We start from the raw sequence: 18992 nt of genomic DNA on the forward strand, positions 1-18992 counted from the left end.
AACAGCCAAAGTGTGAACACAGTCAAATGCACATTGACAGATGACTAGATAAACAAAATGTATATATGTACAATGGATTATTATTCAGTCTTTAAAAGGAATGAAATAATTCAGCTATGTGTTACAATAAGGATGAACCTGGGAGGCATTGTACAAAGGGAAATAAGCAAGACAAAAGAACAAAATAGTATGATTCCTCTTACATGAAGTATGTGGAATAGGCAAGCGTGAAACAGAAAGTACTGTATAATAGAAGTTCTCGGGCTAGAGGAAGGAGGAGTGAGGAGTTATTCTTTAATGGGTACAGAGTTTTTATTTGGTATGATAAAAAAGTTCTGGATATGTATAGTGGTGATGGTGACACAACGTTATGAATGTACTTTATGCCACTGAATTAATGTCACACTTAAAAATGGTTAAAATGTTAAATTTTATGTTACATATATTTTACTACTAAACAAACAGCGAGTTGTGTGTCTAATACAGTTTGACTTAATGTTATGTTTATTTTATCACAAAATAAATAAATAGTGGGTTGCGTGTTCTGTAGAGTTGGATTGATGTCTAGGGGAAATTATAAGATTATCTTGGGATAGAAAAGGCCTACAGTTAAATAGGGGGAAAATAGGGTGTTTGTCAATCTGGTAGTCATAACTCAACAAGTGGCTATTATCATTTGTGTTAGTGGACTGTTTTGTTTCATTTTAATTATGCTCAAAGTTATTATTTGTGGAATAACAGATTATTAAACAATGGTCTACTTTTTAACTTTTAGATTTAATAGACAAGAATCTGAATGAAATGAAGGGTTTTCTTCCCTGGCCTGAAAGTAGGCAGTAGAGACCCCAACTAAGGTGACAGAACTCCAGAATGACCAATTCTTCCTCTGCAATGTACTACCCTTGGGAACTGTCCTACAACAATTGTCCTACCATTTCTTATTCACAGCCAGCCCAAAGACTTTTTTTTGTAAAGCAGTTGTTCATATTTTCTACAAAGATACAGTATAGCAAAATGGTTTAAAACTTACATTTGGAACCAAACATCCTGGCTTAGTGTCTTTTCTTTGAGAAGAGCTAATTGACCTTTTGTAAAGTTATCTAATCTCTTTATGCCTCACCTTTTAAATTCATCTGTAAAATGTAATAATCACTTCATGTGAGAAGATTGAGGTAACGTATGTACAGTACGTAGCAGAATACCTGGTACATATTTAATGCTCAATAAATATTAGGTGTTGCTGCTACTATTGCTGCTGTTATTCATAAACAAGCTCAAGGTCCAGACCTGGAAACAAGTCCACAAGAAGGCATTTCTTGTTTAACTTTCTAAGGCTTTTATTTTATTTATTTATTTTTAAAAAATATCTTTATTGATTTCAGAGAGAGGAAAGGAGAGGGAGAGAGAGAGACAGAAACATCAATGATGAGAGAGTTATTGATCGGCTGCAGCCTGCAACCCGGGCATGTGCCCTGACCGGGAATCGAACCCTGATCGCCTGGATCCTAGGTTGAGGCTTAACCGCTGAGCCACGCCTGACCGGGCTCTAAGGCTTTTATATTAGGCACTCTTTCTCTCCCAGTCCTATGGAAAAGGGGATGTCATTCTCATGCCATATTTAGTTTTTTTGCTTTTGAGACTTCTAAATTTTGAGACTAAGCAACCCATTTTAATCTTGCTACTGTAAACCCAAATTAATTTCAGACTGAGGTAAAGAGTAAAGAGCATTTATATGAGCATAAGAAGCTGCAACCCAGGATACACGATTCAGGTAGCGACCTAGATTGTGCTCTGGGGAGAACAAAGAGAAGGATTCGTAAAGGCAAAAATCACAAAATGTAATTCTTTCATGCAAATGAAGGATTACTGGCTAGGTTTACCAGGCCTGGTTAGTTCTGATATGCAAATAAGGGAGGCAAAAACTACAAGAAAAGAGATAAAGTCCATATGTGTCTACAGAAGGGTTGTTCCAGGATATTGATGACTCAGCCTGGAGCTGAGTTTAGCAACAGATTTAGCAACTTAATAGCAGCTCTGAGAACTGAGGCTCAAAGGTGCATAGGCTGCAAAGGCCCTACTTTCTTAATAGCCTCCTGACTCCATTTTAGTCCCTCGTCCCTCCCCCCTCCCCACACACCATTATTAGTGACTCCAGTTTAGATATGTGTTTCACACCACATTTTAAAATTTATTTTTTTTAAGCCTATTGAGCCTAGGTCTTTTTCTTTGACTTCTCCCCTTAATCCTATTTGGATCGTAGATTCTGAGAACTGAGTTAATTATATCCTTCAGCTCCATAAAGACATTGTCATCATCAGTACAAGCAAGATCCTTTTTTGGTTTCATTTTTACCCTTCATTTCTAACCTCATCCTGTATCCTTCCCTAATAGCTACTGACTCTAATGTGTCTCCACATGCCCTTAAATGTGCATGCCTTTTGGTAAGTAGGTAATACTGTTTTGTGTGCATGAGTTTTTAATTAATGAGAAGATATTGTGCTATTAATATCAACATCAAATTTTAAACCTCCATTATTTTATATATGATTATTCAATGCTTCTAACTTTTAACTATATTTTAGTTACCAATTCCCCAAAGAATGGACACCTAGATTACAATCAGTTTTACACCATCACAAAACATCCTGCGATTAACATATTCTTACATCCCCCTTTATAGATAGGATGATCACATTGATCCAAACTGAGATGCTTGTGAAATTGAAGGGGAATATTTTGATTACAGGTGTGTATATCAGGACTACCAACAAACCAGGATATGTGGTCCACCCTGTTCATTGTTCTAGGACACAGCCAATAAATCAGCAGATATGCAGTGGGATAGTCCTTCCCCTTTTGTTTCCAGCTGATATCTGTTGCAGTTGATTGGTGAATGTGTTGGACTTATTATTGCTTATTTTTAATACCATTCTTTCTAGATAGTAGTTATGAGGGAGAATGTCTGGGTCACAGGTTATAGACATACTTAAAAGTTTGAGTTCCAGTCCAGTCTTATCCTATTAATAGATAGATGGACTTTTTCATCTCTGTCTTCCCGTATTTCAGGTTTATTCACATTCGTACCGTGTAGTTATTCATCCTTTATCAGACTATCTGGTTTTGGGCTGTACCAGGTACTACTAATTTGCTAACAACTACTCTTAGTGCAGTTACTCAATATAGCAGCTCTGTAGTTTATAAGGATTTTTTCAGATTTGTTAAGGTAATTGGACCCTAACAATTACCTTTTGAGATAGAGAGGGCAGCATTTGTAATTGTTATGTTACAGAAAATGAAGCAGAGGATCAGAGGTATAATGACTTTTTTTAGTCCGCATATCTGTTAAGTTACGGAGTTGAATTTGTGAGCAGGTCTTCTGATTTTCATTTGCTTCTGCAAAATCTGAAAGGGACAGGGAAAAGGGTCAATTTCTGTTTGTGGTTAAAGCAAGGGCTGTCCAGTTTAGCTTTATGTCTTTCTCAGAACATAACACAGTGCCTGACATATGGCAAATCATCAGTGCTTTTTTTATTTATTGCTTGATTTTTGAGAGAGAGAGACACACACACACTGATTGGTTGTTCCACTTATTTATGCATTCATTGGTTGATTCTTGTATGTGCCGGCCCTGACTGGAGATCAAATCCATAACCTTGGCTTATCTGAATGCTCTAACCAACTGAGCTACCTGGCCAGGGCCAATCACCAGTAATTTTTAATGAACAAATGAACTGGGGATTATGCAGATATCCATAGGGCCCAGATTTGAATTGGTAATGTTGCTGCTACTCAGTGCTTTGGTGATTTCTGTTTATTGCGGCAATGCAAGTGAGTCCAGTTCTGTAAATGTTCTGGCCGAAGAAAGGGATTTCACATCAATCAGTCTAGGAATTCTCATGGTAAGTGGTGTGGTTCATTTACAACCGAAACAGCAGTAGGTTGTAAACATGCCTGTATAATGTGATTTCTGGAGGGAGTAGACTGTACTTGTTTGTTTATAGAAAATTTCAGTAAGATTTCTTCTGCTCTTCTTGTTTAGACACTGTCCTGTAAGTTTAAATAACCAGAAGCAAAGTCCCTCCTCTTTCTTACTACTGTATTGCATTCATCTGCTTAACACATGCTTCCTACCCAAGATTCCCAGAGGCAGCTGTAGTGCTTACTGAGGATGCTGGATTTCATTGAAAGATTTTTCTCCAAATAGTTTGTTCTAGTATTGAGAATGGCTGGTTGGCCTGAGCCACCTACCTCAAACCTGTCACAGTTTTGAAATCATTTCAAAGCCTTCCATAAGGTAGTCTCCACCTACCTTTCCACCTTATCTCGAATAACCACTCACCATCCCTTTTCCAATCCCGGCCACCCACTATAATACAAATTAAGAGTGTTCTAAGAGAAACCATATAGTAACTTACATTTTTTTATACCCTACCCTTCAAGGAAGTTGAAGTGGTCGTCTTCCAGAAGTAGTTCTATCATGTATCGTAAATCCTTCTTTTCATTCTCTAGCCACAGATATTCTGTGCACAACTTATGCTATTTAAGTGAAATATTTCCTGCGGCTTCTCTCTTCAGCCATGCATTTTCTTAAATAACAGATTAATTTTCTAGTGCTTATATTAATATTATGAGCTTTACATGCAAGTTCTCATCCCACCAATGAGGAGAACTTTTAGAAAGCCCACTTATGTCTCTTTAAGTATCTGCTTTCTATTGAAACCAGTAGTAGGCTAGTGATTATGGCTAGTCCTTCCAATTGTGCTACCAGATTTTTGATTTTTAATTGTTTCCAAACTATCTCCTTTCTCTTTGCACTGTGCTTTGACTTATACAGTACCTGACATAAAGAAAACCCTAGGGAAGTTCTGTTTTTTTCTTTTCTTTTTAATGCATAGGTAAAATCCCTTTATAACAATGGTTTTCATAAACTGAAATCCTTCCCACAACTTAGTGGTTGGTCCATTGAAATAGTACTTTGGTAGTCAGTTTTCTTCTTCTTCTTTTATTTTATTACGTTAAAAACACTTAAATGATACCTACTCTCTGAACAGATTTTTAAGTGTAAAATACACTATTGTTATCTGTAGGCACAATGTTGTACATCATATATCTAGAACTTACTGTTGTGTAACTGAAATTTTATGCCCGTGCCTGTTTAATATAGTCACTCTTAGAAGCGAAGGATAGAATGGTGGTCACCAGAGGCTGGAGCAAAGGGGAAATGGGCGTTGCTAATCATTGAGTAGTCAGGCTTCTTCTGCACATAAAACTTAGCAATCATTGTCCCCAAGTATATGGTTGTTTGCACTTGAGGTAGAAAAGGAAAAAAGAGTGAATTTGGTGATTTAGTTTATCATGAAGCATCACTTACTTTTCTAATTCTAGGTTTCCTGCCAACACTTACACTACTGCTCCCTCAACTTAAAATAGAAAAAATAAATGAGACTACCAAGACCATTTCTTCCAAAACACCACCATACCCAAAGTCTCCCAAAGGTTGGGAGAAGTATGGAAGGGAAAGTTTGGTTAGGAATCTCTCTTCCACTAAATTAGGAATTTTATTTGCTAATTAGTTAAAAGCGTAGCTGCTTCTCATGAACACAGCTAACCCTGTTACATTAAGGAAAGTCAAGAATTGGGTTCACTGAATGCCATCAACAGAATCAGAATCACATCTTAAAATAATCACCATTATTCTGTCACTGAGTTAGCACAGATCTTTATTTATATTCAACAAACCATGTTGGTCACTGTGTTCGTATTTTTAGTTCTACCTGATCTGAGTGGGCAACTCTAGATTCTCCTAGCCTCTGTTGGTGATAACTCTTCGCTGACCTTGCCCATGAGTGTTCACCAGCTACATCAGTCTGCCTCACCAGCCTCCCCTCTCTACTAGGCCTTTCCTCTCTCTTTCTCTTCTTCTCTAATCCCGTTCTTTTTCTTCACCCCTGTCTCCTTCACAACTCCTTCATGATTTTCTCTGGGCTGGGCTTCAACATCGTCGGTGGGACAGATCAGCAGTATGTCTCCAACGACAGTGGCATCTACGTCAGCCGCATCAAAGAGAATGGGGCTGCGGCCCTGGATGGGCGGCTCCAGGAGGGTGATAAGATCCTCTCGGTGAGAACTGGCTTCGGCCTCCTTTAGTGTCCCTTGCTCCCTAGACCCTGCTTCCTACTCCTAGCGCCTTCCTTGGTAAGATTCCTGCCTGCCTTTTTGGATCAGGAAATATCCAATTTGTAGAGTTCAGTGGGAGGGACCTTGATCAGTGATCTTTTCCAGCCCTGCCCTAGAATATGGAGTATATTAACTTGCTTGATAGACAAAGCAAAATTAAGTCCAGAGTGTGAAGTTACTTACCCAAGTTCAAAAACATGAAACAGGGTTGAGGGACTGGCGGGTGGGGGGAGGAACTTAAAATCCACAATTTTTGTTGTTCTTCCGTTATACTTTATCACTTCCTCTTTGTAGAATAAAAGATTAATGTCTCCCTTTACACCAGAAGCAGCAAAAAAAGAATGTAGGAATTGTGTTCTTTTTAGACTCAGAGCCCTTTTTCTACCCATTATTAATATAAAAAATTGGAATGCAGTCTGATTTGGATATCTGTCCACTGTGCTCCCATTTCATTCTGCTAATGCCTCGGGTAAGACCCTTACTACATGGTAACCATTAATTTTATTGTTTTCTGGAAGTTCCTAAGGCAGGGACCACATCTTTTTTTAACCTTTTACATTCTAGCACAGTGTTTAATATGTATTTAACAAATAAAACAAGTTAGTAAATTCAGGCAAGCCCAAGCAAGGTTGGCTGATCAGAATATAAATAAAGCATCATGGATGGTAATATCCCACTGTAGTCCTTCTCACTGATCATTTTCCCTCTTTTTAGTCCATTAAGCTTCTGGACCCCATTTATTAATCTGTTGAGATAGAGACAATGATAGTGTAACCTACCCTTTATCTCAAAGGATATTGAGAAGTTAAGAAGCAGATTTCCTATAGCTCCAAGGAGGCAGACATTCTAAAGACATGAAATCAACTTGAGTGGTACATGAAGGAAAACTTGACAGGGGTTAAAATAAAGGTGTAGCATGTAGTTAGAAACTATACAGTCCCATATTTTGACACAAGAGGGACTTGAAAAGTATAAGGGTTAAGAAAGCCATCTTATTTGGAAAGCTTTGGTTAAAGGTATATTATTGAAAAATGAGAACGGTTGGAAGTTTTTCAGCACCATAGACTAAGCAGTATGCTGAGAACTTTAAACTTATTTAATATTGTAGTAACCTTATGAGTTAGGTACAATTATTATGCCTATTTTGCAGCTAAGAAAGCTGAGGCTTGGTAAGGTCAAGCAGCTTGCCCAGGGTCACACAAGTAGTAAGTGCAGAGAGGCTAAAACTTAGGCCTGTCTGAATTTGGAGCCTATACTCTTTTTTTTCTTCTTTTTTTAAAAATTTTATTGATTTTAGAGAGAGGAAGGGAGAGGGAGAGAGAGGAAGGGAGAGGGAGAGAGAGATAGAAACATCGATGAGAGAGAGACATTGGTCATCTGCCTCCTGCACACCTCTTACTGGGGATCGAGCCAGCACCGCGAGCGTGGACCCGGACCTGGTATCAAACTGGTGGCCTCCTGGTGTGTGGGACGGTGCTCGACCGCTGAGCCACAGCAGCCAGGAGGAGCCTGTACTCTTAACCAGCTACTATACTGCCTCCTAACAGGTCAATGGGAAGCTAGGATTAGTTATCCTAAACAGAAAGTTGCGTGGTGAGTTAATAGTAGATTTTATGTAAAAACGGTTTTATATAAAAATGGAAATTAGTCTTTCTATAAAGGGTAGAATTGGATAAGGAAGAAAGGACTTAAACTTCAGTGCGAGAGAATTTGTTGGACAGCAGCCGAGATGAAGAGCCATCGCCCCACAGAGAAATTATCACAAAGCCACTCTAGTTGTTAAAAAGGGTAGGACATGAATGTCGAGGAGAGAAGTAGATGTCTAAATAACTTAGTTCGCTTGACTTTAAAATTTATAGCAAAGAGGATTTCACTTTATCAAAATACAAGATATTATGAAGATCTATACAAGGTATTAAGTATTACAAATATATATAAAACACATTACAAAGAATGATTCCAGTTTATGTTCTGTCCAATAAGGAAAAGACATGTGAAAGAAGGGAGAGGAAAGTGCAAGTTAGATATGGAGAGAGATAAAGAAGACAGAGAAAGAGGAAACGGTGGAGCATATATAGATAGAAAACGCCAGCATATCCTCTCCATTCTATCCAGATCTATAGTCGTTGACTCCAGTTTCCCTTCCAAGAGTTTGCTCCAAAATTACTCTTTCTAGATCCCATTCCTTAAGAAAGAGTGACTCTCTTGTCTCACCATCCTGTTTCCTCTTTATCCTTGAGTGAACTAGTTAGCCATTAATTATTAAACAATTAACATCTATGCTTTAGCTCACTTTATCCCTTTGACGTACTTGAGTACTTTTTATTGGCTTTGGAGTCTCTATAAAATGATGCCAAGTTATTTATTAGCCTATATTCCCATTCTTTTTGTTGTTGTTGTTAATCCTCACTCGAGGATATTTTTTCCATTGATTTTTAGGGAGGGAGGGAGGGAGAGAGGGAAACATCAATGTGAAAGAGACACCTTGATTGGCTGCCTCCTGCATACGCCTTGGCCAGGATGGGGGATTGAACCCACAACCCAGGTATGTGCCCTTGACTGGGAATCGAGCCACACACCCTTTGGTGCATGGGCCAACACTCTAACTACTGAGCCACACCTGCCAGGGCCCCATTTAGTCTTTATGGACTTTCCTATTCTCCTCACATGGGTCCCTGTTGTAAAATATGCCCTAATTCTTTCTTTTAACTTTTGCTAGATAATCAAACTAAGAGTATGCCCCTTCCTTAGCACACAATCGTTTTGGATAACTAATAGAAGTATCATTACATTATCTAGATTTCTTGTGAGTTGTTATTGACCATTAATTTAATCTTTGCATTTCTCCCCAAATCCCAATGTTTTGTCTTCATTTCAAGTTCTAAAATTAAATAACTGCATATTTTATTATGCAGTTTTCCCTTTCTCATCAAAAGTGAAGTTTAATTTTTTGTGATCACTGTGGATGGTTTAAACTGAAAAGAAAGAAAAAAATTTCTTTAATAAATGTAAATGATATTTAAGATTTAGGCCCTATTACATCTGATAACCATGAAACAAAAAAACAGATATTACCAATAGAAGAACAGACCTGGGTTGAGATGAGGGCAAGAGATTCCTTATCCAAAGTTCGTGTGTGTGTGTGTGTGTGTGTGTGTGTGTGTGTGTGTGATGGCAAGGATGGTTTAATATTTGTATAGGTTACCAGGGAATCTGAGGGAAATTTACTTTTGTGGGGAAAAGAAAAGTCAGCTGTATAGGTTTCTCATTTTTCCCATGTGTCTGCCTAAATGAAGAGAGGTGGGTAGTCAAGAATAGTGAGTCGTCAGTGAACTATACATTTTTATAAAGCTTAGGGTGATATAGCTAGTTATTGTACTGCACAGATGAGTGTATCATTTTGACCACACCCCTTAGATAACAATGGCACAGATCAGGCCGTTAGTCAGCTGCATTTCATATTCTGTTCAAATGCACTTATTAATTTGGTGGATGAAAGAGTTGAGTAGTCATCAACATTTATCAACTATTGTACTTGATGGCCTGCAGAGCACTGTGCCAGGTGCTATGGAAAATCAAAGAAAATAAAAGACTTGTTTCTGCCCTCAGCTTAGAAATCAATAGGAAAGACCCACCAGAAATCCTCATCCAATCAGCTGCAGAGACATTGAAATATACAGAATCCTTTAGACAAAGTACCTCTAAGGAAGAGTCTTTGTCTTGTCATCTCTGTACCTCCAGGATGTAGGCCTGAGGCTGACACAGAGTAAGTATCTAGTAAGTTACTTGCTCTGTGAATATATTACAGCATGATTGACATTTTGGGTTGGGCCTGATTAATTGGAACAGGATAATATTTTTCCTTCAATTTTGATGGAAAAAGAGACATCCCCCCTCCCCAAAGTTGCAGTTCATTTCAGGATCTTGGTAAAAAATTAAAATATCCAGAGTATAATCTGAGGTCAGTGCTTATTAAATTGAGCCCATTTTTTCCTCTACGTCTTACACATCTCCATTTATATTATCCTATAGTTAATAGAGTTCTTGTAACTAACATCCTGAGATAATGCTAGATTATCCTGAGGCAATTCAAAATGATTAATCGTCAAAGAAAACTAATTTTAACTCAGTTTATTCATTTCCTAAGGCAGGAAATAGGAAACTCGTTTTTAAAGACTGCTAACAACCATAGTTAAAGCAAAACATTTGTGTTTTCCCATCAGAGCACCTAGAGTACCACCATCCCAATTCGCCGAACATTTAGTAAAATTTTCTAGCATATTGCAAATCTGCCATATCTCAGGTTCAGTAAAAAACTTACTATGCCATGAGTTACGGAAGCTGAAGTAGTAAGTTTAGGAGTGTTCTAAGATTTCTCAGTTGAGTAGCTCTTGGTACTAGAAGTGAGGTCCAAGACCATCTGGCCGTCACCCAGAAGTCTGTTACCAATGCAGAGTCCCAGGAACCTTCCTAGACCTGCGTTATAACAAGATCCCTGGGTGAGTGTGAATAAAGTGTGAGAAGCACTGCTCTAGGCAAATATCTTTCAAGCCTTTTAAATTATTACCTATAATAGGAAATACACGTGTGCCTATGGGGGCACAAACACACACACAATTGAAGCAAAGTTTAACAAAATAATAATTCTTCTATATGTGATGATTTCTGATATGTTGTGTTTTCTTCTCATTTCACTTTTTAAAAATTAAATACTGGATTGCCTTCACTGTCTTCTGTAATAGGTCAACAGACCATATATTGTTTTAAAAATCACCACTGCAGTGAATGGAAAATCATTGATGAAATCTGTGGATGCGTAGAATATGTATTAAATAGGGTAAATAGAGTGGGTATGGCAACCAGTGAGAAGACTATTTCAGGCATTTTAGGTTAGAGCTAACTCAAACTTCAGGATCACCTGGAGGGCTTTTTTAAAGCACAGAATACTAGGATAGGGCCTAATAATTTTCACGTGAAGCAAGTTCTCCAGTTACTGCTAATGCTGCGGACTCTGGGACCACACTGAGACCCTCTGGTCTGTATTAGTAAAGATGGTGATAAAGAAAGTGGATATCACATATGTTTAGGGGTAAAGCTTACAGAACTTGGTGGTTAATCAGTATGAGCTGGAATCTGTAAAAACACGTAGAGGAGGTAAATATTAGAAAGCAAATTTGTCTTTGGAGTAGAGATGACATTGTCAAGAAAGAAAGAGTCATAATTTGTTTTATGGGGTTGCTTTACCTTGGGCAAAGGATGAGAAATGGTTCTTTAAAAAAAGAATCCCCTTTGCATTTCTAAAAGACCTCTTGTTTGGGGTTTTATTTATTTATTTATTTATTTATTTTTAAGCAATTAGAGTAAAAGTCCTCTTATATTAGAATACCGTTAGGCTTAACTAGGAGGGTCAAAAGACATAATTAGTATAATGTGCCCGTGCCCTGTATAGCACCTTCTTTTGCCTGATGTCTCCAATATCTTTCTTCCTGTTAGCAGAAGGAGGCTCAGCAGAGGACCAAGTTTACATACACACTGAGTCATTGGTGGGTAAAGCTTCTAATAGGGCCCAGGCTTTTCAGCTTTGTGTCATACTGAGAATATGTCAGTCAGGCTTTGTGTAGTTATGGCTTTTTCAGGGTGTACTCTGCAACCAAGCCTCAGGAAATCACGTGACACTTATGCTCAAGTGTTATTCAACACTATTCATGTATTATAGGGATTATAATGATGAGTTGAGATAGGAGCTCTCCAAGTTATTTACAGTAGAATGTAAAGTGATTATGATATAAGGCAGAGTCTGGTTTGAGCTTTAAGATGGTTATATAGTACAGAGAGTCAAGGGAGCATATCAGTCACATCTAGAACAACCTTGTCAGTGAAGTGGCAGTTAACTAAATTGCTTTTCTAATGCTACTTCAATATATTCAAATGAATAAAAATATTAATATACGATCACATATTTTTATACAACTCTAAATTTTTTCAATGTGTTATGTACAGGCGTGTCCCAAAAGAATGTCTACTCACTTTAACAGCTGATAGCTCAGTTTTGAAAATGAAATGTATTTTAATAAACACTGCCTTTATAATTATTCAAAGTGTGTGTATACATTTTTGGGGGAACACCCTATATTAGATACAAATGAAACTGCAGAATCAAGAAAAATTCAATTTACAGCATTAACGTGATGGATGGTTCCATACTACTGAAATAAAATCCCTGCTTACAGTGTAAATTTCTATAGTTGAGCGTTTTAAAGTGAGGGTTTTGAGGCCAGGCAGCTTGAGTTTGAATCCTGATTTTGTTGCTCCCATTGTATATGCCCCTGCACAAGTTGTATAGCCTCTCTAGTTTTATCAATAAAATGGGGCTCCTAGCTTATGGGACTGTTGTGAAGACTGAATAAATTCGTACACGTAAAATGAACGGACAGCTCCAGAGATGATGATAAATATGCAGTGGTTCCTGGCGATTATTACTGACTACTGTGGCAAAGATTATTTTGAACTCAGTATATATTTTTAAATCCTCATCTGAGGATATGTTTTTATTGATTTTTTTTTTTTTTTTTTCAGAGAGAGAGAGAGAGACAGGGAGAAAGAGAGAGAGAAACATCGATGTGGGAGAGAAACTTTGATCAGTTGCCTCCAATATGCACCCTGACTGGGGATCAAACCTGCAACCTAGGTATGTAGGACAACACTCCAGCCAACAGCCACCCAGCCAGGGTTGAACTCAGTATTCTTGCCGTTGAATGTCATATAGTTCTCTCACTTGCATTCATATTACTATGAAACTTGTCTCTGATATTGAGCTATGACATATCTGGCACTTTGTTAACAGAACTGCATCATTAACTTATTTGTCTATCTCTGAGAGAAAGTAAATAAATACCTATTTCTTTAAATGAGAAATACAGTTATCATATGGGCTAAATTAGGTAAGTGAGTATTCTCACTGCAGCAATCTCACACCTATTCTCTCCCCAGGAATTAACTTAAAAATCAAGTCATTGAGAATGACTCAATTCAGAAAACTTGAAGTTCTTTCCCTGTGGCATATCTACAAAAAAAAAACAACAAAAAAATGGGTGTGGCTCAGCGGTTGAGCATCGACCTAGGATCCAGGAGATCTTGGTTTGATTCCTGGTCAGGGCACATGCCCAGGTTTCGGCTCAATCCCCAGTGGGGGACGTGCAGGAGGCAACCAATCAATGACTCTCTCTCATCGTTGATGTTTCTCTCTCTCTCTCCCTCTCTCTTCTTCTCTCTGAAATCAATAAAGATGTATATTTTTTTAAAAGATCCTTTCCCTGCCTATTAATTTTTATTTTTAAAAAAATGATGTGATCAGAACATGGTTTGGTAGCATGAAATCAAAGTCCATCAATTTAGAAAATCTTGTATTCATTTCTATACTATGGGTACCAGGTCTGATTTTATTTAAGATCAATCTTGGAAGATAAATAGAATTGTTTTAAAGGAAAGGGTATTCAGATGGTGGATATAGCTTAAGCACAGGTATGAAAATAAGAATATATGTTTTTTGTCTCGGGGTCAATAAGTTATGTGATTTAGCTAAAGCAAAGGATATGTGAAAGGGAGTAATGAGAGGTTAAATTAGGAAGGTAGATTCCAGCCATTTCCTGGAGGACTTTGCATATCAGAATGAGAAATCAGGCATGTACTCTCCCCTCCCCTGTTCCTACTTCTGTTTTTGTTTTTGAGCCATAAAGTGGTATAAACAGAATTGTGCTTTAGAAAGATTGGTCTGGAGACATAGTGTTTGAATAGGGTGGTATGGGGGAGTACCCAGAGAAAAGTAAATCAGAAAGAAGATTACAATAGTTCAACTAAAAGTATCCACAGCCTAAAGAGAGAGGTAATAGAAAGAAAATAATAGCATATGAGGAATGTCATTATGTTAGACTATAGGATTTTGCAATATATTATATGTGAATATTGACAGAATGGGGAGAGTTTAAAACTATTATCAAAATTTTAGCCTGAAGGGATGGTAGTGGCAATAAGAAGGAAGTTGGGATAGTCTGGTTTTGTGGAAAGTAATAAAGAGGCCTTGGAAGTGTTGAATTGGGGCCTAGCAGAATATCGAAGTACAGGTACCCAACAGGAAATTAGGTAAATCTGGAAGTAGAAGTAGGGATACAAATTTGGGGGTTGTCTTGAAGATTACAGCTGACCTTGTGAAAGATCACATGGGAGAAAAAGTAAGATGACAAGAGACAGCTGGCACAGGAATATTAAGAGGGAAGGAAGAGGAAAGGAATTAGGAAGGGAATAGTAAAGAACCAAGAGAGCCAAGTATTCATAACCGACAGGGGAGAGCTGCAGAATGGGGAGGTGGTCTGGAGCCTGCAGAGGGGGCTGTAGGATTTGATTATTGGATTTCACTGCATAACGTTGAAGCCCAAGGCTTATGCCAAGTGGTGACTAATGTGGAGTAGAAGTAATTAGTAGTAGTAGGAACTATTAATTTGGGAAGGCCAAACTGTTGGTAGATGAATTCACCAAGGATATTGGCAGGAGATAGAGTGGAAGGACTACGACAAACCCCTAGGAGAAGGAACACTGTCAAGGAAGACAGAGGGTTCAAAAAGTCAATGACTTGGGCTTCCACTGAGCAGAGAAGAGTCGGTGAGTCAAAGTGGAGGAGTAGTGTAGTGCAGAAAGAATGATAAAATGCAGGGCACTTTCAGCTTCCTTCCGGTGTTTAAAAACCCTAATCCTAGCTTCTACACTTACTATGTCTTTGGGTAAATTACCTAACCTTGCTAAGCTTCAGTTTCTTCATCTGTGAAAACAAGATAAAAATAGTGTCTGCCTGATAGGATTATTGTGAGAATTAAATTAGATAATTCATAATGTAAAGCATGTAGCACAGAGCCTGCCGAGTAAACATGTTAGATAGATGTTTTTGCTGCTGCTGCTGTTGGTGACATTGACATGTGTAACGGATAGGTAGTTCTTGCATAAAGTGGGCTGTGCTGTGTCACTGAGTGCAGCATAGGATAGATAGCACTGTAGCCAGTGTCACTCCTGACACTAAAAAGTATTAATACCAGTGGTTCTTCACATCTCTCACCTCTAAGTGGTAAGACTGACCTACCCAGAAGCATGCTTGTATTATCACAGAAACATGTTTTTTGGTAAACTTGAGGAGGATAGGAGTGTTAATGGGAGCAAGGGAAATTGTTCACAATAGAACAAGACCAACAGAATGGGCCAGTAGATCTGTACCACACCAAAATAAATTGTGGGAGAGTTTCATATAATTATATTTCTGGAGTTGAAGGTGGCAATACCAGGGATTAGAAATAAACCTGGAAGACCATGCTAGCTGTAGAAAGCTAGGCCGATGCTTATGGAAAACATACAAATACAGCAAAAAGAATTCCAGGTGTCCAAATGAGACAGGCCATAAGAGCTAAGATGAAAGGGAGACTACTTTTTTTTTTTTTAAGTTAAGTGATCTTCACATGGCCCATGGAACTTCAATTTTAGGAATACATAGCTTTGAAAAAAGTCATGCTGAGTTCTAAGGGACTTTACCCATTCTCCTAACCCTTGGAATTTGCTCTTGTAGGAGTTTGTTTTTTAAATGTTTGGTCACACGAAAGTAAATCTTTGACTTCAGAGAGTTTACATTCTACCACTTACTACTTTTTCTTGCTGTTTTCCACAGGTAAATGGCCAAGACCTAAAGAACCTGCTGCACCAGGATGCTGTAAACCTCTTTCGTAACGCAGGCTATGCCGTGTCCCTGAGAGTGCAGCACAGGGTAGGTGTCGTGTAGGTGTCGTGTTATTTGCTGCTAGGAACCTGGCACCAGGCTTTTGTACCTTTCTTGTGAATAAACCCTGTGATGTAATCTTCAGTGGTGTGTTTGGCTTTTTTTCCTTTCGCTCCCATTCTTTTTTTTCTTGTTAATCCTTACCCGAGGATATTTTTTCCAATGCTTTTCAGAGAGAGAGTGGGAAGGAGGGAGGGAAGGAGGGAGGGAGGGAGGGAGGGGGGAGAGAGGGACATCGATTGGTTGTCTCCCACACGCACTCCGACTGGGGGCAGGGAGCGAACCCACAACCCAGGTATGTGCCCTTGACCGGGAATTGAACCCTCTACCCTTCGGTGTGCAGGCCGACACTAACCACTGGGCCACACAGGCCAGGGCCACTCCCGCTCTTTTGAACAGCTTGTGTGGCAAGGGTCTTCTGGAACTCTGCTTATCATCAAAGGAAATTCATCACAGTATCTTTTGCAACCCAGGTCCTAGCTTCAAGGTAATGTACCTTAAAGATAAAACTTGACAACCAAATTGAAATAAATGGGGGAGAAATACCACCACAATCAATTTTTCAGTAGAGAAGGAAAACATATGTCTGCCATTGAACATTCTTGTTTATAAAACTCTAAGTACAAAGATGGTGGGCTTTCTCATGCCTACTCACTGTGTGCTTTTCCCTTTCACCTCCACGAACCATTTACTTATCAGTTTGGTGACGCTCCTGACCAAAGCCCTGATGCTCAAAGGTGAGCTCCAGGAGAACGGAAAATGGAATTCAGGATTCAGTCAAGGCAGCACCTATCCCTGTATCCACTTCTTAGGTCAGGTGTCTTATAATTTGAATGATGGAAAGAGAAGCCTATAGACATAATTCCTCCCATAGCAAGGATTTTGGGGGCATTTGCAACACAGGTTCAAGGTGTCTTTAAAGTTATTTCCTCTTAACTTGATGCCTGGATGTGATTTCTTTTTACTGACTTACCTCTGAATCTGTTTACCTCCATTCCATACAGATTTCACCTTTGTCCATGTCCAGTGTTACACAATAGGGGATGAAGGACACAACCGCATCTTAGAAGGGAGTGGGTGCCTTTTGAGAATTGTAAAGCATTTCCAAATAATGGCATTACACCGATGTGCAACTTACGGTTAGATAACAGATCATTTAAATAACATCGCTCAGATCTGCTCTTATTGTACTCTAATGACTGATAATCTTTCTAAGTAAACGTTCTAGGAAGATGGACGTCCCCCCTCATCCCGCCCAATAATTTTCAGGTTTCTTATAGGATCGATGGACTTCATTTCATATCTTCATTTCCCGATATGATACACGTAGAACTTGGTGGAAGCAGTACAAAAGCAGAAAGGTGTTATCTCATTTACCTTCAGGGTTCCGTTAGGTCAGTAGCACAGCAAAGTCAGATGCCTCCCCATAAGACTTATTTTGTTTCCAAAAAATTGGTGACATTGATGTATCAAGTAAGAACAAACGGAGAGGACACCCTCTGCTAGGTAGTGCCTGGATTTGCAGCTTTGGGTAGTCTAGAGACTGTAGACCCAAGTAATGTGTCAACCCAGATATTTCAGTTGTTGTAAACACACATTGGTCACTAGAGTTAACATTTCTCTTTCCCTTCCAGTTACAGGTGCAAAATGGGCCTATAGGACATCGAGGTGAAGGGGAGCCGAGTGGTATTCCCATACCTATGGTGCTGGTGCCATTGTTTGCCCTCGCCATGGTAGCAGCCTGGGCCTTCATGAGATACCGGCAACAGCTTTGAAAAGCTTGCTTTCTCCCAGTGCTCCTGATGAGGAGAACATTTCTTCCTTTCTCTCATCCTCCCTGCCATTCTCCCATATCTTTCCCTCACTTTGCATAGCTCACACATGATTTAAAGAGACTGCTTCCCAGCCTAGAACCTTGCTGTTCAAAATCTCCAAGTCCTTGTTTTCTAATGGGAGAGGAAAGGCATTGTTTGAAGGAAAGCTGAAGAAAAGACTTGCTTAGAACAAATGAGGAGTTGGACATTTTACTAGGACCGCCAGTAGAAGTTCAGCTACAGCCAAAGAGGGAAAAGTCCAGTCTTCCCGTCACCATGGTGATACCTATTTTCTTAGCTGGCATGCTGCAAAGGCCAGCGGTGTGATATAAGAGGAAGAGAGGATTTTTCTTTTTAATGATCTTCCTTGGGAAGTTTTTGTGGTCTTTATTTACTTTCTGACAACATACTTGGGTGCCTGTATCAAACAAAACATAATGAGGAGACCATTTTTACTTTTTAAAAAACAAATATATATCTACACATGTATACACATACATGCATAAATGATAGTATAACAGTGATGCCTTATGGAGAGGTAAAGAGGTAGAAAGCTGCCCTGTTTTCTAGGTTCCTGATGTAAGGGATGATCTTAATTGAGGGAGTGAGAGAGAGCCTGACAGGATGCCCAATCTGAGTCATTAAAAAAAAAAAACAAAACAAAAAACTAAAGCAACTAATTTAAAATCTTAGAATTCTTATTTTTCTCATAATAATTAAGGTGAAATTGAGGCAAAATTCCATAATACAGCTTTGCGCATGTCAATCTGTTCGAAAACCTTTGAGATTTAAAGATAAATCTTGCCAATCTGTGGTCTGCCCTAGTGACTTTTTTGATACCTTACAGTCCTGTGAAAGTATCAGCTGGAATGATTGTGGTCAGAGCACTAGTGATGGGGCCAAACCAACCGAAAGAAAAAACTCTAAAAAGAAAGAAGATAGTGCCTCCAAGGTGGTGCCCGAGCGCTCAGGCTATCAACCAGTCTTTCCGGTTTCTAGTAACAGGCAAATCTTAGCGAAGGAACTGCTCCTGGGCAGCAAGGGCATGAAACCAGCCGTGCTTCTGATTCAGTTCAGTTTAGAGGGTTTGGATTGCTAGTTGTTGTTTTTTTAAAAAAAGTTCTTAACACTGGGCTTTTAATGAATGAACAATTTTGTGGGGAAGGGAAGAAAAGGTTTGTTTGTTTAGG

General features: G+C 38.8%; 1 protein-coding gene across 1 annotated transcript; it reads left to right on the forward strand.

The window, feature by feature from the left end:
* The first annotated feature begins 5426 nt into the window (after positions 1-5426).
* LOC148094045 (synaptojanin-2-binding protein-like) lies at positions 5427-18543 on the forward strand. Its single transcript, XM_087819473.1, has 3 exons — positions 5427-6120; positions 15881-15976; positions 17623-18543. The coding sequence occupies exons 1-3, from the start codon at positions 5971-5973 to the stop codon at positions 17761-17763; spliced, it is 387 nt and encodes a 128-aa protein (XP_087675599.1). The 5' UTR covers positions 5427-5970; the 3' UTR covers positions 17764-18543.
* Positions 18544-18992: the final 449 nt, after the last annotated feature.

The sequence above is a fragment of the Miniopterus natalensis genome, chromosome 1 (genome assembly GCF_054644295.1).
Source record: "Miniopterus natalensis isolate mMinNat1 chromosome 1, mMinNat1.hap1, whole genome shotgun sequence".
Taxonomy (NCBI): domain Eukaryota; kingdom Metazoa; phylum Chordata; class Mammalia; order Chiroptera; family Miniopteridae; genus Miniopterus; species Miniopterus natalensis.

Excerpts from the sequence above, each read along its gene's own strand:
- LOC148094045 (XM_087819473.1), top strand. The coding sequence starts at position 5,971 with ATGATTTTCTCTGGGCTGGGCTTCAACATCGTCGGTGGGACAGATCAG. Across the intron at positions 6,121-15,880 it reads AGGGTGATAAGATCCTCTCG|GTAAATGGCCAAGACCTAAA; the intron begins GTGAGAACTGGC and ends TGTTTTCCACAG. Across the intron at positions 15,977-17,622 it reads CCCTGAGAGTGCAGCACAGG|TTACAGGTGCAAAATGGGCC; the intron begins GTAGGTGTCGTG and ends TTTCCCTTCCAG.